The 18,475-nt window shown below is 37.9% G+C and overlaps 1 protein-coding gene across 1 annotated transcript in view; it reads left to right on the forward strand.

Moving 5' to 3' along the window:
• The window catches only part of TAX1BP1 (Tax1 binding protein 1), an 87,311-nt gene that overhangs the window by 10,340 nt on the left and 58,496 nt on the right, over positions 1-18,475 (forward strand). The window contains exons 3-5 of the mRNA XM_029233245.1: positions 5,570-5,672; positions 11,823-12,010; positions 15,507-15,665. Of these exons, the coding sequence (XP_029089078.1) occupies positions 5,570-5,672; positions 11,823-12,010; positions 15,507-15,665 (450 nt within the window). The remainder of the gene's footprint in view (positions 1-5,569; positions 5,673-11,822; positions 12,011-15,506; positions 15,666-18,475) is intronic.

The following is an 18,475-nucleotide window of genomic DNA, read 5'->3' on the forward strand; positions in this document are numbered from 1 at the left end:
CTCCCGTTGCGGAGCACAGGTTCCGGATGCACAGGCTCAGCGGCCATGGCTCACGGGCCCAGCCGCTCTGTGGCCTGTGGGATCTTCCCAGACTGGGGCATGAACCCGTGTCCCCTGCATCGCCAGGCAGACTCTCAACCACTGCGCCACCAGGGAAGCCCGGCACTGAATTTTTTTTTTTTTTTTTTTTTGTGTGTGTGTGTGTGGTATGCGGGCCTCTCACTGTTGTGGCCTCTCCCGTTGTGGAGCACAGGCTCCGGACGCGCAGGCTCAGCGGCCATGGCTCACGGGCCTAGCCGCTCCATGGCATGTGGGGTCTTCCCGAACCGGGGCACGAACCCGTGTCCCCTGCATCGGCAGGCGGACTCTCAACCACTGCACCACCAGGGAAGCCCTTGAATGTTTTTAAACACTTGACATGTACTGCAAATTGATTGCTCTCCAGAATGATTTTGATAGATATGATATTGACAAGGTAGGCAGGGAGAAAGTGCCCAGGTAGTAATTTTAAGGGGAAGGAATGAAGGGAAAGTGTGTTGTGTGCTTGAGAGAGTGTTAAGGAGTTTAATTTTCCTGGGACAGGTACCAGGTTTAGAAAATGAATGGGAAAAGTTAGTTTGGATCATGTAGATTGCTTTAATATTTAGCTGAGGAATAGTTTTTAAGCAGAGGGTAATAGAGTTTAAGAGGTGAACTTTAATCTCCTAGTGCTGAATAAGATAAATTGGAATTAGAAAAGAATGGAGGCAGAGAGAATTTTTTTTTTTTTTTTTATAAATTTATGATTTATTTTTGGCTGCATTGGGTCTTCGTTGCTGCGCGCAGGCTTTCTCTAGTTTCGACGATCAGGGGCTACTCTTCGTTGCGGTACGTGGGCTTCTCATTGTGGTGGCTTCTCTTGTTGTGGAGCACGGGCTCTAGGTGCACGGACTTCAGTAGTTGTGGCACTTGGTCTCAGTAGTTGTGGTTCGTAGGCTCTAGAGCACAGGCTCAGTAGTTGTGGCACACGGGCTTAGTTGTTCTGTGGCATATGGGATCTTCCCAGACCAGGGCTCAAACCTGTGTCCCCTGCATTGGCAAGCGGATTCTTAACCACTGCGCCACCAGGGAAGTCCCAGAGAGAATGTTTAGACCATCTTCATTTTCTAAGTGAGATCAAGCCTTAGAGAAGGGAATCAGTTGTGGGTAATAATCTGTAAGAGGCATCTATAGGGTTTGTCAGCTATTAATTGAATGAATTGGGACTGGAACTCATTTATTGAGTACACTCAGTAATGAGGAGCAAGGTCATGTGCTGAGTTGGGGAGGGCTTGAGTATGGAGAAGATATGGTCTTGCTACTGTGGAAGAATGTCATAGGGAATTGGAGTAGGTTAACCAGGAGATTTCTGAGCAGCCATTTTGTGAGTTTGTCTAGAGAGATTGAACACCTAGAATTGAGTGAAGAATTCCAAAAGTGGGTATCATTCAGACTGGGAATTTGGGAAGGGAGGTCAAGAGGGCAAAGGATACTAAGGTGGTTTTGGGGGCATTACTATTGAAATGAGTAATTGACCATGACGTCCAAGTTGGGTAGGGGAATGAGTGAAGCCAGGCAAGGGATGTAGACTGTGTTGGAGATTTTCTCTTTTTTTTTTTTTTTAACATCTTTATTGGAGTACAATTGCTTTACAATGTTGTGTTAATTTCTGCTGTATAACAAAGTAAATCAGCTATATGTATACATATATCCCCATATCCCCTCCCACTTACCCTCCCTATCCCACCCCTCTAGGTGGTCACAAAGCATCGAGTTGATCTCCCCATGCGATGCAGCTGCTTCCCACTAGCTGTCTGTTTTACCTTTGGTAGTGTATATATGTCAGTGCTACTCTCTCACTTCGTCCCAGCTTACCCTTCCCCCTCCCCGTGTCCTCAAGTCCATTCTCTATGTCTGCATCTTTATTTCTGTCCTGCCCCTAGGTTCATCAGAACCACTTTTTTTTTAGATTCCGTATGTATGTGTTAGCATACAGTATTTGTTTTTCTCTTTCTGACTTACTTCACTCTGTATGACAGACTTTAGGTCCATCCACCTCACTACAAATAACTCAATTTCCTTTCTTTTTATGGCTGAGTAATATTCCATTGTATATATGTGCCACATCATCTTTATCCATCATCTGTTGATGGACACTTAGGTTGCTTCCATGTCCTGGCTCTTGCAAATAGAGCTGCAATGAACATATTGGTACATGACTCTTTTTGAATTATGGTTTGCTCAGGGTATATGCCCAGTAGTGGGATTGTTGGGTAGTATGGTAGTTCTATTTGTAGTTTTTTAAGGAACCTCCATACTGTTCTCCATAGTGGCTGTATCAATTTACATTCCCACCAACAGTGCAAGAGTGTTCCCTTTTCTCCACACCCTCTCCAGCATTTATTGTTTCTAGATTTTTTGATGAGGGCTATTCTGACTGGTGTGAGATGATATCTCATTGTAGTTTTTTTTTTAAATAAATTTATTTATTTTTGGCTGCGTTGGGTCTTTGTTGCTCTGCGCAGGCTTTCTCTAGTTGTGGTGAGCGGGGGCTACTCTTCGTTGAGGTGCACAGGCTTCTCATTGCAGTGGCTTCTCTTGTTGCGGAGCACATGCTCTAGGCACAAGGGCTTCAGTAGTTGTGACACGTGTGCTCAGTAGTTGTGGCTCGGGGGCTCTAGAGTGCAGGCTCAGTAGTTGTGGCGCACAGGCTTAGTTGCTCCGCGGCATGTGGGATCTTCCCAGACCAGGGCTCGAACCCATGTCCCCTGTTTTGGCAGGCGGATTCTTAACCACTGTGCTACCAGGGAAGCCCTCCTTGTAGTTTTGATTTGCATTTCTCTAATGATTAATGATGTTGAGCATTCTTTCATGTGTTTGTTGGCAATCTGTGTATCTTCTTTGGAGAAGTGTCTATTGACTTCAGACCATACTACAGACCATACTACAGTAATCAAGACAGTATGGTACTGGCACAGAAACAGAAATATAGATCAATGGAACAGGATAGAAAGCCCAGAGGTAAACCCACGCACATATGGTCACTTTATCTTTGATAAAGGAAGCAAGAATATACAGTGGAGAAAAGACAGCCCCTTCAATAAGTGGTGCTGGGAAAGCTGGACAGGTACATATAAAAATATGAGATTAGAACACTCCCTAACACCATACACAAAAATAAGCTCAAAATGGATTAAAGACCTAAATGTAAGGCCAGAAACTATCAAACTCTTAGAGGAAAACATAGGCAGAACACTCTATGACATAAATCACAGCAAGATCCTTTCTGACCCACCTCCTAGAGAAATGGAAATAAAAACAAAAATAAACAAATGGAACCTAATGAAACTTCAAAGCTTTTGCACAGCAAAGGAAACCATAAACAAGACCAAAAGACAACCCTCAGAATGGGAGAAAATATTCGCAAATGAAGCAACTTACAAAGGATTAATCTCCAAAATATACAAGCAGCTCATGCAGCTCAATAACAAAAAAACAAACAACCCAATCCAAAAACGTGCAGTTCTTTTAAGAATTGCTAACACATTGACTCAGTGTTGGAAGGAAGGAAGTGGAATTTCAGAAAGTATGAGAGTATTTTATATCCTGCTAGGAGGAGAGTGAGTAGTATCCTGGTGGTTAAGAGCTTGAACTTCAGGTTCAGATTCTGACTCTGCCGTTTACTAGTTTCTTAATTTGTAAGATGAGGGTAATATTTATTCCAAAACGAACAGTGAACTGTATCTGTTACTGCTGTTCTCAGTGCCACTTGAATCAGGTATCTATAATTCTGACATTAGCAGTTTTGCATGTCAGCCATCACAAATAAATGGTACACTTAGCATGTCTTTTGACCACCTGGTCCAGGTAGAGCCTGTTAACTTAGGGAGATTTTTTTCAAGAAAGATGTAGCTCTGGGTAGTATTGATATTTCTTTCAAGACCACCATATGGACAGGGACAAAGAATGCAAGGTATGACTTGTACCAGGTGAATCTTTTGGGAAAAACTTCAAATAGGCTCTTTTTCAGGAGATGATAGAAGCACTGGGGGATATGGAATGAGAGACAGAACATTTTAGAGTCAAGATCACTGTCCCTAATACATTGTGTCCCCTTGGGTATTAATGAATGGTAACGTTTAATGAACACTAATATGCTAGGCACTGTGCCAGGTGCCACTACGGTGCCGTATCTCATTTAATACACATATAAGCCTTTATCTCCATTTTAAAGAGGAGGGAACAGAAATAACTTGTCTGAAGTCATTTAGCCAGTAAGTGATCTTTTTTGGCAGTCTGACCTTACTTCCTATGCTCTTAATCACTGCAGTATACTGTGCTTGCAAAAACTACCATTTATGGAGTGCCCATCATGGGTCAGGCCCTCAGCCAAGTGCTGCTTTTATGTTCATCATCTAATGTAATCCTTCTAACAATCCTGAGAGAAAAAAACTGAGCCTTAGGTCAGGAAAATCACTTACATCATGGTTTCCTCAAGCTTCTCATCTGTAAAGAGACGAATAGTCTTTCAGATGTTTTTGGCCATGACACACAGAAAGAAATAAAAATAATACGATTCTGCGATTTGACCTAGCAAAGTTGCATGCAGATACACCTGAAACAAATTTTCATGAAGCAGTACTTAGCCTTCATGCCCTCTGATGCTTTCTAATTAAAAAATAAATGTGACTATGAACCACTAAATTGATATAATGTTACCACTTACTACTGGGTTGTGACTGACAGTTTGAAAACTCTCCTTTAGAGACTAAAGATTACTAAGATTCTTCCAGTTTCAATATTCTGGACCCTCTAATCCTAAATCGATCAGAATTATAGAATATATGTATAATCAAACCTCGTGGATAATGCATAATTTCTTGTAATATACTGGCAAATGGATATCTAGTACCTGTTTTAAACATATCTAATATTCAGTATTTACCACAGTACAGTTCATCTGGAAAATAAAGACTGAGATATGTAATGTATATATTCATGTTGTAAGGTGGAAATGTTTTAGAGATTGGTGGGACATAGGTGGTCTTTTTGTATATATAAACACCTTAGGAATAAAGGTAAAAATAAATTTTTACAAAATTTACCATTGCCTGTAGGCAAGACTTAACTAAAGATGACAGACTAGTGAAGTTTAATTAGTGGATTTAAGGAGGAGGGGGAAATCTAACTAAAAAAAACACAGTTAAATTCAAGGCATAAAATAAATTTTAAAAACATGTTTAGTGAAATCAAATTTTAAGTGCAGCATGTTTTTATATTTGATCATATGTGTACTAAGGCTTTCCTTGAGAAATTGGATATCAAATTGCATTTTAATACATAGTAGAAACTTTGCTGTTATAGATTTTTATAGCATTAGGTTATAGCTTAATAAAAAATTATAAAAATTTGACGTGATTGTTAAAATGCTCAGGATTTGTAAACATTAATGCACGCTTTAACTTTAGGATGCAGTGAAAAACAATATGCTATAAGATATCACTCATATTAAACCACTTATAATATCCATGTTTTTGTTGTTTTCCTTTAGGTTGGATGGAGTACTGCTCGTGATTATTACACGTTTTTATGGTCTCCTGTGCCTGAACATTATGTAGAAGGATCAACGGTCAATTGTGTGTTAGCATTTCAAGGTGAGAACTGAAAAGCAGAACTAGATGAAATTAGATGTTTTATTGCCATTAAAAATGATGTACCCTATTGTAATGATCTACTTAAGCATGTCTAGTGACTAAAGTTGAATGAATTAGTATCTTTCTTTATCAGAAGTCATAAGAATGTAAATATCTAGTGTAGGTCACATGATATTTTATGTAGAGAAAGGTTTTTTCCTTATTGTCTTTCATTGAAGAGCAGTCTTTTGATGATCTTTTTTTTCAAATGAGAAAATAATGCTGTTACTGATATTAGATAATATAACAAATTAGAGGTGAGAAAAATATTCCGTATGAAAATCACAAAGATGATTAACAGGATTTATAGAGTAGAAATTCTATAGGGAAAGTTGCCTATAAAATGGATGTGAGTAATATAAAATTCATTTTTGTCTTAGCATTATATACAGATTTTTAAAAATTCTCTTATTTAAAGGAGGAGATATACCTGGTATTGCCCCTCCCCCCACATTCTGCCTTCACAAAGGTGGTGGCTAGAGCTTCAGCATCCCTCCTGTGGCCATGAGGGGAAGGCATAGACAAGAACATATATGTCTGTCCTGACATGTCTGAGCCACTGAATCAAGGCCAGCAGGCAACTGCCTCCAGATTGCTTGTTATATGAAAAAAATACACCCTGTTGCTTTAAAACAAAACACAAAAATTTTATTTAGAAATCTATAACAGCATTTGCTGTAGAGTGATTTTTGTAGTAAAATTATACTGACTTTGGATTGTATTAAAGCAAATTCTTAGTCTTGTTTATACCGTGGACTGTTTTTGGTCTGGGGAAGCTAATGGACTCTGTCTCAGTATAATATTTTAATATATATGAAATGCCCAGAATTGCAAAGGAAACCAATTATACTCCATTGTATGGATGTAACACAGCTTATTCATCCATTTGTCTGTTAAAGAATATTTTGGGGCTTCCCTGGGGGCGCAGTGGTTGGGAGTCCACCTGCCGATGCAGGTGACACGGGTTTGTGCCCCGGTCTGGGAGGATCCCGCATGCCGCAGGGCGGCTGGGCCCGTGAGCCATGGCCGCTGGGCCTGCGCATCCGGAGCCTGTGCTCCACGGCAGGAGAGGCCACAGCAGTGAGAGGCCCCCGTACCGCAAAAAACAAAAAACAAAAACAAAAAGAATATTTTGGTTGCTTCCAAGTTTTGGCAGTTGTGAAGAAAGCTGTAAAGGTGGTATAAACATTCATGCACAGGTTTTTGTGTGGATATAAGTTTTCAACTCATTTGGATAAATATCAAGGAGTATGATTGCTGTATTATATGGTAGGAATACGTTTAGTTTCATAAGAAACCACCAAAACTCTCTTTTACAAAGTGGCAAAAACATTTTGCATTCCTACCAGCAGTGAATGAGAGTTCTTGTTGGACTGCATCTTTACCAGCATTCGGTGGTGTTAGTGTTTTGGATTTTGGTGGTTTACTTCTTTAAAAAAACTTTATTGCGAGGTTTGTATATGTTTGGTGTGAACATCAGTTGGGAATGTGATCACATGGAGCTTGCATATACAAAAAAGTTTCCTTATGTACTGTGACAAGAAACACATATTCAGAGAATAAAATTTGTACTGTAATATAGACAGAGATTTAAGTTCTCATAGATGTTTTATAGATTAAGAAAGTTATAAATTATATATGTAGTTTATCTTTTTTTTTTTTTTTTTTTCTTTGCGGTACACGGGCCTCTCACTGTTGTGGCCTCTCCCGTTGCGGAGCACAGGCTCCGGACGCACAGGCTCAGCGGCCATGGCTCAGGGGCCCAGCCGCTCTGCGGCATGTGGGATCTTCCCGGAACGGGGCACGAACCTGTATCCCCTGCATCGTCAGGCGGACTCTCAACCACTGCACCACCAGGGAAGCCCTGTAGTTTATCTTTTAATTCATAGCCTTTTTTTAGATAATCAAATTCAAGTGTGTATATTGGAACTGATTTTGTTATTAAGATATTTGTTCTTAAAAGTTGTGGCTTTATTTCCAGTCATTCTTTTTTTTAATCTACTTTTAAAAATTCATTCATTCATTCATTTATTTATGGCTGCATTGGGTCTTCGTTGCTGCGCGCGGGCTTTCTCTAGTTGCGGGGAGCAGGGGCTATTCTTCGTTGCGGTGCACGGGCTTCTCATTGCAGTGGCTTCTCTCGTTGCGGAGCACGGGCTCTAGGTGTGCAGGCTTCAGTAGTTGCAGCATGCAGGCTCAGTAGTTGTGGCTCGCACGCTCTAGAGCTCAGGCTCAGTAGTTGTGGCACACGGGCTTAGTTGCTCTGCGGCATGTGGCTTCTTCCTGGACCAGGGATCGAACCCATGTCCCCTGCATTGGCAGGTGGATTCTTAACCGCTGCGCCACCAGGGAAGCCCTCCAGTCATTTTTAATGTGATTAGTTTTCTTATAATAAATAAGAAACATACAGAATTTGTTATAGTGACTAATGAATTTGCTTATTTATGACAGCAGAAAGTTTCAAAGCAGTTAGAAAAAAAGGAGAAAAGCATCCAGTTTATTTCTGTTCATATTGTAAAAGCATTTTCATGGGAGCTAAGTTTTACATGTTTTTGAAAAGTCATCATAATTTTTACTTTGAAATTCAGAGATAAAATCTTCTGCCTGCCTAGAACTTGTTTGTTATATAAGGAGCTCAGGATAGAGTCATGAAAAATTTAGTCATAGAGAATTAGAGCCAGAAGGAATCTTAAGCATGATCCAAACAATTTTGCTCATTTTGTGGAGTAGTCATGAGAATCCTGAAATGCAAAACTCAGAACAACTAATAAAGTGTACATAAATGTAACTGTTTTCCTAAATGGACCCTTATTTGTTTACTATAATTTGATTGCTAATGTTACAGGCTATAAAATTTGACTTGGAGTTTGGTTTTTACATTTTCCTATTTTATTTTCAGTTTTACTGATCTGAGGAGAGCTATTTCTAGGTAGCTTTAAATTTCAGTTCTGAATAACTATATCTTGTATCTCAAATGGTATTTGAACCATAATTTTTAGTGAATTATTTTTGTGAGATTTAAAAAAAATCAGACCTCGAATATCTAGTTTGTAGAATTTCTAATGCCATGATACCAGAGCTGATTAGTCAAACTATATTTTTCTTTTCTATTTAAACTTTAAAAGTAAGTGTAGTGGCCTTTGCAAAGTTACTCAGCTGCGGATTTAGTAGTAGATAGTAGGAGGATGGGGTTTTTAAAAACTTTATTGCTAGATGTACCTTTAATTACTTTTTTTTGGCTGTGCCTCTAGGCTTGCAGGATCTTAGTTCCCCAACCAGGGATCGAACCTGTGCCCCCCTGCAGTGGAAGCACAGAGTCCTAACCACTGGAAAGGACCGACAGGGAATTCCCTGTATTACTTTGTTTTAAAACTTTGTATTTTGAAATAATTTTAGATGTAAAGTTGCAAAAATAGTATACAGAATTTTCATCTACCCTTCACCCAGCTTCCCATAATGTTAACATGTGGCATAACCACATTTATTTTAAAAAAACAGGAATTCAACATTGGTACAACACTGTTGACTAAAGTACAAACTTTATTCAGATTTCACTAGTGTTTCCTGTAGTGTTCTTTTCTCTGTTCCTGGATCCAGTCCATAATCCCACATTGCATTTAGTTGTCGTATCATCATAGTCTTCTCCAGTCTGTGATAGCTCCTCATTCTGTCCTTGTCTTTCATAACCTTTACATTTATGAAGAGTACTGTTCAGTTTTGTTTTGTTCTGGTAGCATGTTCCTCATTTTGAGTTTTTCAGACAGCTTCTCATGATTAGATTGAGGCTATACATTTTCAGGAAGAATATCATAGAAGTGATGATGTATTCTTTTCAGTGCATTGTATCAGAGAGTACTTGATGTCTGATTGTCTTCTTAGTAGTAATATTAGTCTTTTTAAAAAAACTTATTTAATTATTTATTTATTTTTGGCTGTGTTGGGTCTTTGTTGCTGCGCGTGGGCTTGCTCTTCGTTGCGGTGCGCGGGATTCTCATTGCTGTGGCTTCTCTTGTTGCGGAGCACGGGCTCTAGGCACGCAGGCTTCAGTGGTTGTGGCACGTGGGCTCAGTAGTTGTGTCTTGCGGGCTCTAGAGCTCAGGCTCAGTAGTTGTGGTGCACGGGCTTAGTTGCTCCGTGGCATGTGGGATTTTCCCGGGCCAGGGCTCAAACCCGTGTCCCCTGCATTGGCAGGTGGATTCTTAACCACCGCGCCACCAGGGAAGCCCGTAATATTAGTCTTGATCACTTGGTTAAGGTGGTGTCTGCTGGGTTTCTCCACTGTAAAGTTAGTATTTTTCCCTTTGTGATTTAACAGTATTATGGGGAGCAATTTTGAGATACCTTGTTTCTCCTCAAACTTTCACCCACTAATTTTAGTATCCATCAGTGGATCTTGCCTGCAATAATTATTGTTGTTTTTGCCTGATGATGCTTTTCTATTCTCATTTCTTGGACATTATTAATTGCAATTATTATGTTAGGAAGAGTCATCCTTTTCTCATTCATGCATATATATTTTCTTCTGTGGAATAAAGTTTAATGCTATAATTTTTTTGTTGCTCAAATTAGCTTTCTCTGGCTATTGGGAGGTCTGTCAAGGGGGCTTCTGTGTTTTTTGACTCCCCCACCCCCTTCTTTTTTGACAGCTTCTTTCTTATTTTTAAGCACCACAGGATGTTTCAGGCTTATATTTTCTCTACCCCCTCCCCTCTGTGGAGAAAGTTCAGCTATTTTTTAAAGAATGAAGTCAAGTAAAGTCAATATCATAATAGGCTAAAAATTTCAAGATATGAAGGAATAATAGGCATAGTGAATGCACATTTCTGGGTAGATATTAATATCCAAGATAAGGGGAATATATTCACCTTTGTATGTTTGTTTCACAGTCATTGAATGCTTCCTTGTTTCAGGTCATTCTGGGGGAATTCCAGAATTTTTATATTTATTAATAATCTGCCCTCAGTATTTCTGAGTTCTGGATATAGGCTATAAAGCATGTGTATAATGGTAATGCAAAGTACATGGTGGAGGATTTTTTTTTTTTAATGTAAAAAATACCATGGGAGCTTTGGAGAGGATTAATTTTGAGCTAGGATTTGGAGAGGATTAAGTTTGAGCTAGGATAATACAGCAAAATTTAAAAGAGGGTAACAGTTGAGCTGAAGAGAGAAGGAACAAATATTGAACACATATAATTTGTCAGATAGTGGGCTAGATGATAGAACTACATAATCCATGGTACTTTGGAACTTTTAGATAGATGGCTTCAAATTTCTTCTATAGATAAGAAATTTGGGCTCGGGGAGGTTAAGTAAATAATAATTAGTGGTAGAGCTGGAATTCCAGAATAAATCTGTGTGGTTCCAAAGCTTATTTTTGTTCTGCATCAGTAGACCTCATCCTCTTTCTGCCCTTACACAGTGCACATGTGCAGTGTATTCCGTTTGTTAATATCTCTCTTATGCATTTAGTTAATGTCATATTTGAGGGAACATTTCTTTAAATGATGTATTCCAACCCCTGGTCCTCCTAGGCTTTTATGCTGGTTCTTCCATTGCTCCGCCTTCAGCCTCTTTCTCATTGAAAACTGCATACTTGACTCTCCCAGATAAATTGGTTTTACCGTAGTGAAGATACAGGGAAAGAATATTCTGAGAGTATAAGCTTAGACCTAAGATAAGAAAAATATGGGCATATTTAGGGAAGAAAGAAGAGTCTAGGTTTTTTTTGTTGTTGTTTTTTTTTGTTTTTTTTTTTTGCGGTACGCGGGCCTCTCACTGTTGTGGCCTCTCCCATTGCAGAGCACAGGCTCCGGATGCGCGGGCTCAGCGGCCATGGTTCATGGGCCCAGCTGCTCCGCGGCATGTGGGATCTTCCCGGACCAGGGCACGAACCCGTGTCCCCTGCATCGGCAGGCAGACTCTCAACCACTGCGCCCAGGGAAGCCCAAGAGTCTAGTTTTTGATAGATAATTTGTGAAGGATAGGAAAGACATATCCTGAGTGCTTAGAAACAGGGTCATAAATGAGAGGATATGGCAAGATTTGTTAAATTCAAATAATTTTATAACAGAAAATTTAATACTTTTTTTGTTTGCTAACTTCCTCTTAGGATATTACCTTCCAAATGATGATGGAGAATTTTATCAGTTCTGTTATGTTACCCATAAGGGTGAAATTCGTGGAGCAAGTACACCTTTTCAGTTTCGAGCTTCTTCTCCAGTTGAAGAGTTGCTTACTATGGAGGATGAGGGAAATTCTGACATGTTGGTGGTGACCACAAAAGCTGGCCTTCTTGAGGTTGGTACCAACAGTGATCTGGTGATTCATAAATTTATATTATGAACTGGATTATTTTGTTATGAACTGTGACTTAAAAATAGTGAGTGTTTTAAAAAAGACAAATCAGTCATAGATAAATTACAAACAGAGCTCATGTTGGTTGGCATTTTAAGAATTTTTAGGTTATGCAGGAGTATAACCTGAAAATCAAATGCTTTTTAACTAAAATAATAAACTTAGAGTGTTGTTTTTGAAATACTTAAAAAAAATTTTCTGTCACAATTATGTTACTGATTTCACTGTGGCAGGGACTGTCCCTAGGCTTATCAGTATTTTGTGCATAGTATATCTGCAATAAGTAATTATTGAGAGAATTTAGACCTAAAACTTCCTAATGTTCCCTCCCCCCTAACCTTTCTTCTTTAGGGATGGCCTAATCTGTTTGATTGTAGAATAATACAGATTTGGGGGTGAAGCTGATGGTAAAGTGGTATGAAGCAGTAAGTCTAACTGTAATTGGATGTGAACTTCATTTCACTATAACACAAGCATGCTCTGTCTCACGTGTGGCAGTGAATCAGTGAAGCGTCCCAGTCTCATAATTTAGGTTCAGCGTTTTTACAATGATTTCTTGTCCTGTTTATTTGATCAAATGAATAAGCTGGATTAACCATAATTAAAAAAAAAAGGTGAAAAAGTTTCTCACTATTTTCACTGAATATTTTGGAGTCATTGCACTTGCATCAAAAGAAATTTTCTATGTAGATGGTCTAATGCCATATGTCTTAATTTTTAGTACTTAGTGAAGGAAAAAAATAGAACAGCATTCCTATTTCAAGATATTTCTCAATATCTTTACCCTAAACCTAAAAAATTAGAATATTATATTGAGTTTCTGTGAAAAAGATCTTTAATTGGTTCAGTATATATTTTTGGTTATTTTACATTCCTATTTAGCCTATGATGAGTCATTGCTTATTCTTTATACTCAGATGGATGTTTTTTATATGTAAATATTTTATGCCTTTGATTTTATTTATCTTAAAAAACAGACTACAGAAAAAAGACAAGAGGTTATAGATATTAGACAGTCGAACTAAGAAGGTTAGAAGGAACCAGTAACTTACTGTGAATTTTTCTGTATCTTTCCTTCCCCCTTCCAGAAATTCCTCTCTTATCTTAAATAAAGAAATGTAACTTTTATAGGGTGACTAAAACATTTTGTGGTGACAACCGCCTGCTGATCAAGGTTTTTAGCCTGGTATTTGAATGCTAGTCAAAGATGCTGAAACAAGCCTCGATCTTATTAAGAATGCAGTGACTGTTTATATTGCAGTTTTTTGGATACTTGTTAGACCACCCTGATTTCAGGACCTCCAACAGAAAAACAACAGGCATTTTGGCATCTACCTATCTTTTGTGCTCCAAGTAGATTGGGACATTGCACAATTTAGTTCTCTTCTTCCTACTCATAAAATGTATGCTGTCTCTTAGGTAAATGTTTCTGAGATAAGGTATTTATATTCTGATCAATTTTTTGACGAGTCTTTTAAATTTCCACATTTATCAAAATCTTTAATGATTTTACTAAAAATGCACCAAATTAGTACAAGTGTGAGACATTATCTAGGGCACTGTTATTAAGAATGATTGAGCCACAGTCCTTCAGTTTGTGAACCTTGGTTGTATCCTAGATTTCTAAAAAGTAGATATTTTGGGGGTAGTGTAGTATATTTTAACTATGGACTACCCGTTGGGTGTTATAAAATTATTGTTAATTTTCTTAGCTATGATCACGGTAGTGGTTAAATACAAGACTACTTATTAGGAGATGCTTGGCCTGTGCACTTAGGGGTGAAGTATCTGCAATTATGTTTCAAATGCTTTAACAAAAAAAAAGAAAGAAAAAGAAATAAAACTTAGATATATAGAGGGAGAGTAAATATGGCAAAATATTAATAATTATTGAATTTAGGTTATGGGTGTTCATGGTAAAATTTTAACCTTTTTGTTTGCTCGAAAGATACCAGAATGCAAAACTGGGGACAGGAATTAGACTTGTATACACTTTCATATAATTTTAATTCCTTTTAAAAATTTCTACTTAAGATTCAGTGAACTCTAAAGTATGTGTCAGTTAAATGAATCACTGGGAAAAAATGGTTCTTTTATAATGTTTCTGTTGTACTGTGTCAAGGTGTATCTTTATTTTTAAGTGGCCAGAAAGTTTAGAGCCAAACATGATTTTTTAAAAAATAGGTAAGGTAAAAAATTAAGTGAATAAGTAAACTTTTCTCTTTTTTTTTTGGTACACGGGCCCTCACTGTTGTGGCCTCTCCTGTTGCGGAGCACAGGCTCCGGACGCACAGGCTCAGCGGCCATGGCTCACAGGCTCAGCCGCTCCGCGGCACGTGGGATCTTCCCAGACCGGGGCACGAACCCGTGTCCCCTGCATTGGCAGGCGAACTCTCAACCACTGCACCACCAGGGAAGCCCAAACTTTTCTCTTTTGAGGGCATTTACTCCTGTCATTTTCATTTAGTCTGATGAAAGAGATAGATGGGTCATTTAAAAATTTTACAGTTCTTTAACTTTCATAAGAGCCATTTTAGAGTTTAATTAGAGTTTGATTCTATGACCCTGGAAAAGTGACTTGGGGTGTATTGGGGGAAAACATTTTATTTTAGCTAAATGTATGGTGCCTCCTTTGTGAAGTTTTCCCTCTGAGTCTCCATTCTTCTTCCCTTGTTAGAATCAGACTTCTTTTTTTTTTTTTTTAATAGAATCAGACTTCTTGCTGTAAGAGAAATATTAACCATTTTATTTACTATTTTAGGTCCCTTAATTTGGTAATTTTTAGAATACTGGAGTTTAGATTTTCCTGAACTAAGTAACTTAGTGTTCATGTAAGAGTCAATTATATTGTTAATATGTTACAGTGTGCATTTTTGTCCTAAAATTTGCATTTACTTATAAAGTTTCTTTTAATTTAGCTAAATAGAGGCCACTTTATACATATAGAAACTTATTCCATAGTACCTTATTTAAAGAACTTTTCACAGTAATCCCATAGATGAAGGCCTTATGTAACACACAAGGAAGTTCTTAATAGATTCAAAGATTTCCCATAGATTTGCATTCAAGAAGAGGTACACATTTTTCTCCTTGATTATTACCCAAAATAAGAAAAGCCCAGAATTAAGTCACTTATGAAACTTAATATGCCTCATTTGTAGTACTGATTTGAAAAGTGATTAGCAGGCAACTTCATAATAAAATTCATTACTTTTATACCTTCTTGTAATGTTTTTTTCTTTGCCCAACCAAAAAATGGTTTAAGTTTATGATTCATGAATTTTTCTAACTGAAGACTAAAAGAGTCTGATTGATACGAAGTAGATAGTATGTAAAATTTCTTTCTGCAAATTTCTTCACTATTTTTTTGAAATGGGAAACTGAATTAGTAATGTATTATAAGATTAAAAAAAAACAATTTGAGTTTTCTGTTTTATAGTTGAAAATTGAGAAAACCATGAAAGAAAAAGAAGAACTGTTAAAGTTAATTGCTGTTCTGGAAAAAGAAACAACACAACTTCGAGAACAAGTTGGAAGAATGGAAAGAGAACTTAACCATGAGAAAGAAAGATGTGACCAACTGCAAGCAGAGCAAAAGGTTAGTTGTGTCTTATGTAACTGATTGGAGTTATAGTATATTGTCTGAAACCCACTTTTTTCAGGAACTGAACCAGTTAAAGTGAGTGAAGACCACATGTTGAAAAAAGTGGCATTTAGATAGATGTTTGTATGAGAATAGGTCAGAGCCTATCAACCTTCTGTCATAGCCTCTTTTATGCTGTAAATGGTTAAAATACTTTAGATTTTTGGTATCAGGCTTGTGACATTGTCCCCGACAACTGTTTGTAGATGCTTTACATCTAATTGTAGGATACTTGATTGAATTGGGGGAGAGGGGTTAGAAATACAATTAGGAACGATAAACACTGAATAAAGGGGAGAATAGAATAAAGTAGTTAAAATTACTTTTCTAAAAAGCAGAATTTAGTAAAATAAGATGTAATGTTAGAATTCTGAAATCCTTGATGTGAGAAATGCAATAAATTATAGTAAAAACCACCTAATTAAAAATTGGCACAATTTCTTAATCTAAAAAAGAAGTATAAGTGTAAAACAGTGTGGCTTGATTAGAGATACAAATGGATTTAAGTCAGTAGCCAAAAACAATGGAAAAAACCAATCACCTAATTTATTTAATATTTCATAAGAAAATTTGTTAGTTTTGACAAACTTGCACAGATTATGATTATACATACCACAGTCTCACATATGTTGTAAATAGTTGGATATGCTAATGTCCGTTGACAGGATTGATCTATTGTTCCCTAAGGATGGGGTCTGTTCCATTATTCTTTTGTGCAGCAGGACCTAGAACAGTTGCTTAATAATTGTTAATTGAACCATTAGTACAGTGATTCTTAATAGGTTTTATACTCTAGTGAAGTGGTTGTATATTGCACACCTGAGCAGAGATTATATACAGATAGGGCTCAAACTGAAAAGATTTTTTTAGCCTTATTCTGTTTGTTTGAGGATTACTTACTTGAGTTAGAGGGTAAACATAACTTATAGCAATGTATACAGTTGTGAATCTCCTTATAAACATCTGTAAAGTCTTCTGTCCTTGTTACCATTAGCCTTGTTCGTTTAAAATATTTTTTAAACTATTTAAAATAGTTTAAAATATTCCCCCAATTTTACTCTTGGGGAATACTTGCAGTCCTGCAGTAGGAGTGTCCTAAAGTAGGAGTAAGTTACTCTATTTGGTTAAGAAACCACTTTTGTTTTTTTTGTTTTTTTTTGGTGGGGGGGGTGGGTACTGTGGGGCATGTGGGATCTTAGTTCCCCAACCAGGGATTGAATCAGTGCCCCCTGCAGTGGAAGCGCAGAAGTCTTAACCATTGGACCACCAGGGAAGTCCAAGGAACCACCGTGTTTTTTTTTTTTTTTTCTCGGTGCACGGGCTTCTCACTGCAGTGGCTTCTCCTATTGCAGAGCATGGCGCGTGGGCTTTAGTAGTTGTGGCGCACGGGCCCAGCTGCTCTGCAGCATGTGGGATCTGCCCGGGTCAGGGCTCGAACCCGTGTCCCCTGCATTGGCAGGCGGACTCTCAGCCACTGCACCACCAGGGAAGCCCTCAAGGAACCACTTTTTAAATTTGAACTTTTTAAGCAGGTGTACCAAATATTATAAATGTTATGATAAAATCTCATTGTATGTGCCTAGCTTGACCATTAGGACATTCAGCTAAATTTTTAATTCAATTGTTATAACTCCTTTGCTATCCTTTGTATAATTCTTACCCTTCTCTTTCTATTCTTCACGCATTTCTCTCGATGTTTGTACCTGGATTTGATAGTTTTCTAAAGTGGCCCATTACAGCATGAACTTAGCCCATGAGATCAAGAATACCCTGAAATATGGCCTTTAAGGTTAGACTCTCATCGCTTTGAATCCAAGGGAAGAAAGGATGATTTGCAAGAGTAGGAATGGCAGAATGAGAGGCCTTTAATTGCGTGAAATACTGATGTACATTAGGCCATTTCTCTGGTTCAGTCGAGTATTAGCTGAGATTTAAACAGTCTCAGGTTCTCTCTGCTGTCCAGGTGACAAGGGGTTAAGCACTACAGGCAAGACTAAAGATTATTCTGATAGACTTAGGTTGAGAAAGTGGTAGATTGAGGTCAAGGGATTGATGAAGCAAAATCTGTAGGAGATTGTGGCTGTGGTACCAGAAGAGATCTTTGGAAGTTTTTATGGCAACTCATAAATCTTGATGACAGTCACTAATCTTGAAAGGCACTTCTTCCTTGCTGCTATCCTTCCATTGGAATATACTCTCTGGGAAGATGAAGTATGTGGAAGTGATTTTTAAAAATATGTTACACTGTAGAAAATGGTGATAAAAGGACCTAGAATGGTATTGGTTACGTAATAGATGTTCACTAACTTTAAGTAGCTATATTGTTGTATTACTTTTCATAGTGATAGACCAGAGAATCATCAAGGAAGAACTAAAATATGAAGAGTGTCATCCAAGAGGAATGGAAATTGACAGCCTTTTCCCCAGAAGTATTGATAATACTTGGATAATGTTATATATAAACAATTATGAGTTATATTTTGGCAACTGCTTATTTCTGGGGATAAAATAACATGCTTGCCAGGAGAGAGAGTTCTTCTTTGTTCCTAGTTGTGGGGCTTCTAGTTTTTTATGAATTTGCTTTTTACTTCCAAAATTATAGTCTCCATCTTAATCAGGGAGGCCTGCTGGGCAGTTAGAACAGCTCAGGAACTTTCAAACCCGGGTTAGTTGTGTGGCTTATTAAATCTGTGACATTTCTTGGCATCTGTTTAAAATCTATTCCATGGTATGAATTCTGAAAAACGATCTTCATATAATAGTCC

Source organism: Monodon monoceros, unplaced genomic scaffold (genome assembly GCF_005190385.1).
Source record: "Monodon monoceros isolate NGI ecotype Baffin Bay Population unplaced genomic scaffold, NGI_Narwhal_1 Super_Scaffold_2, whole genome shotgun sequence".
Taxonomy (NCBI): domain Eukaryota; kingdom Metazoa; phylum Chordata; class Mammalia; order Artiodactyla; family Monodontidae; genus Monodon; species Monodon monoceros.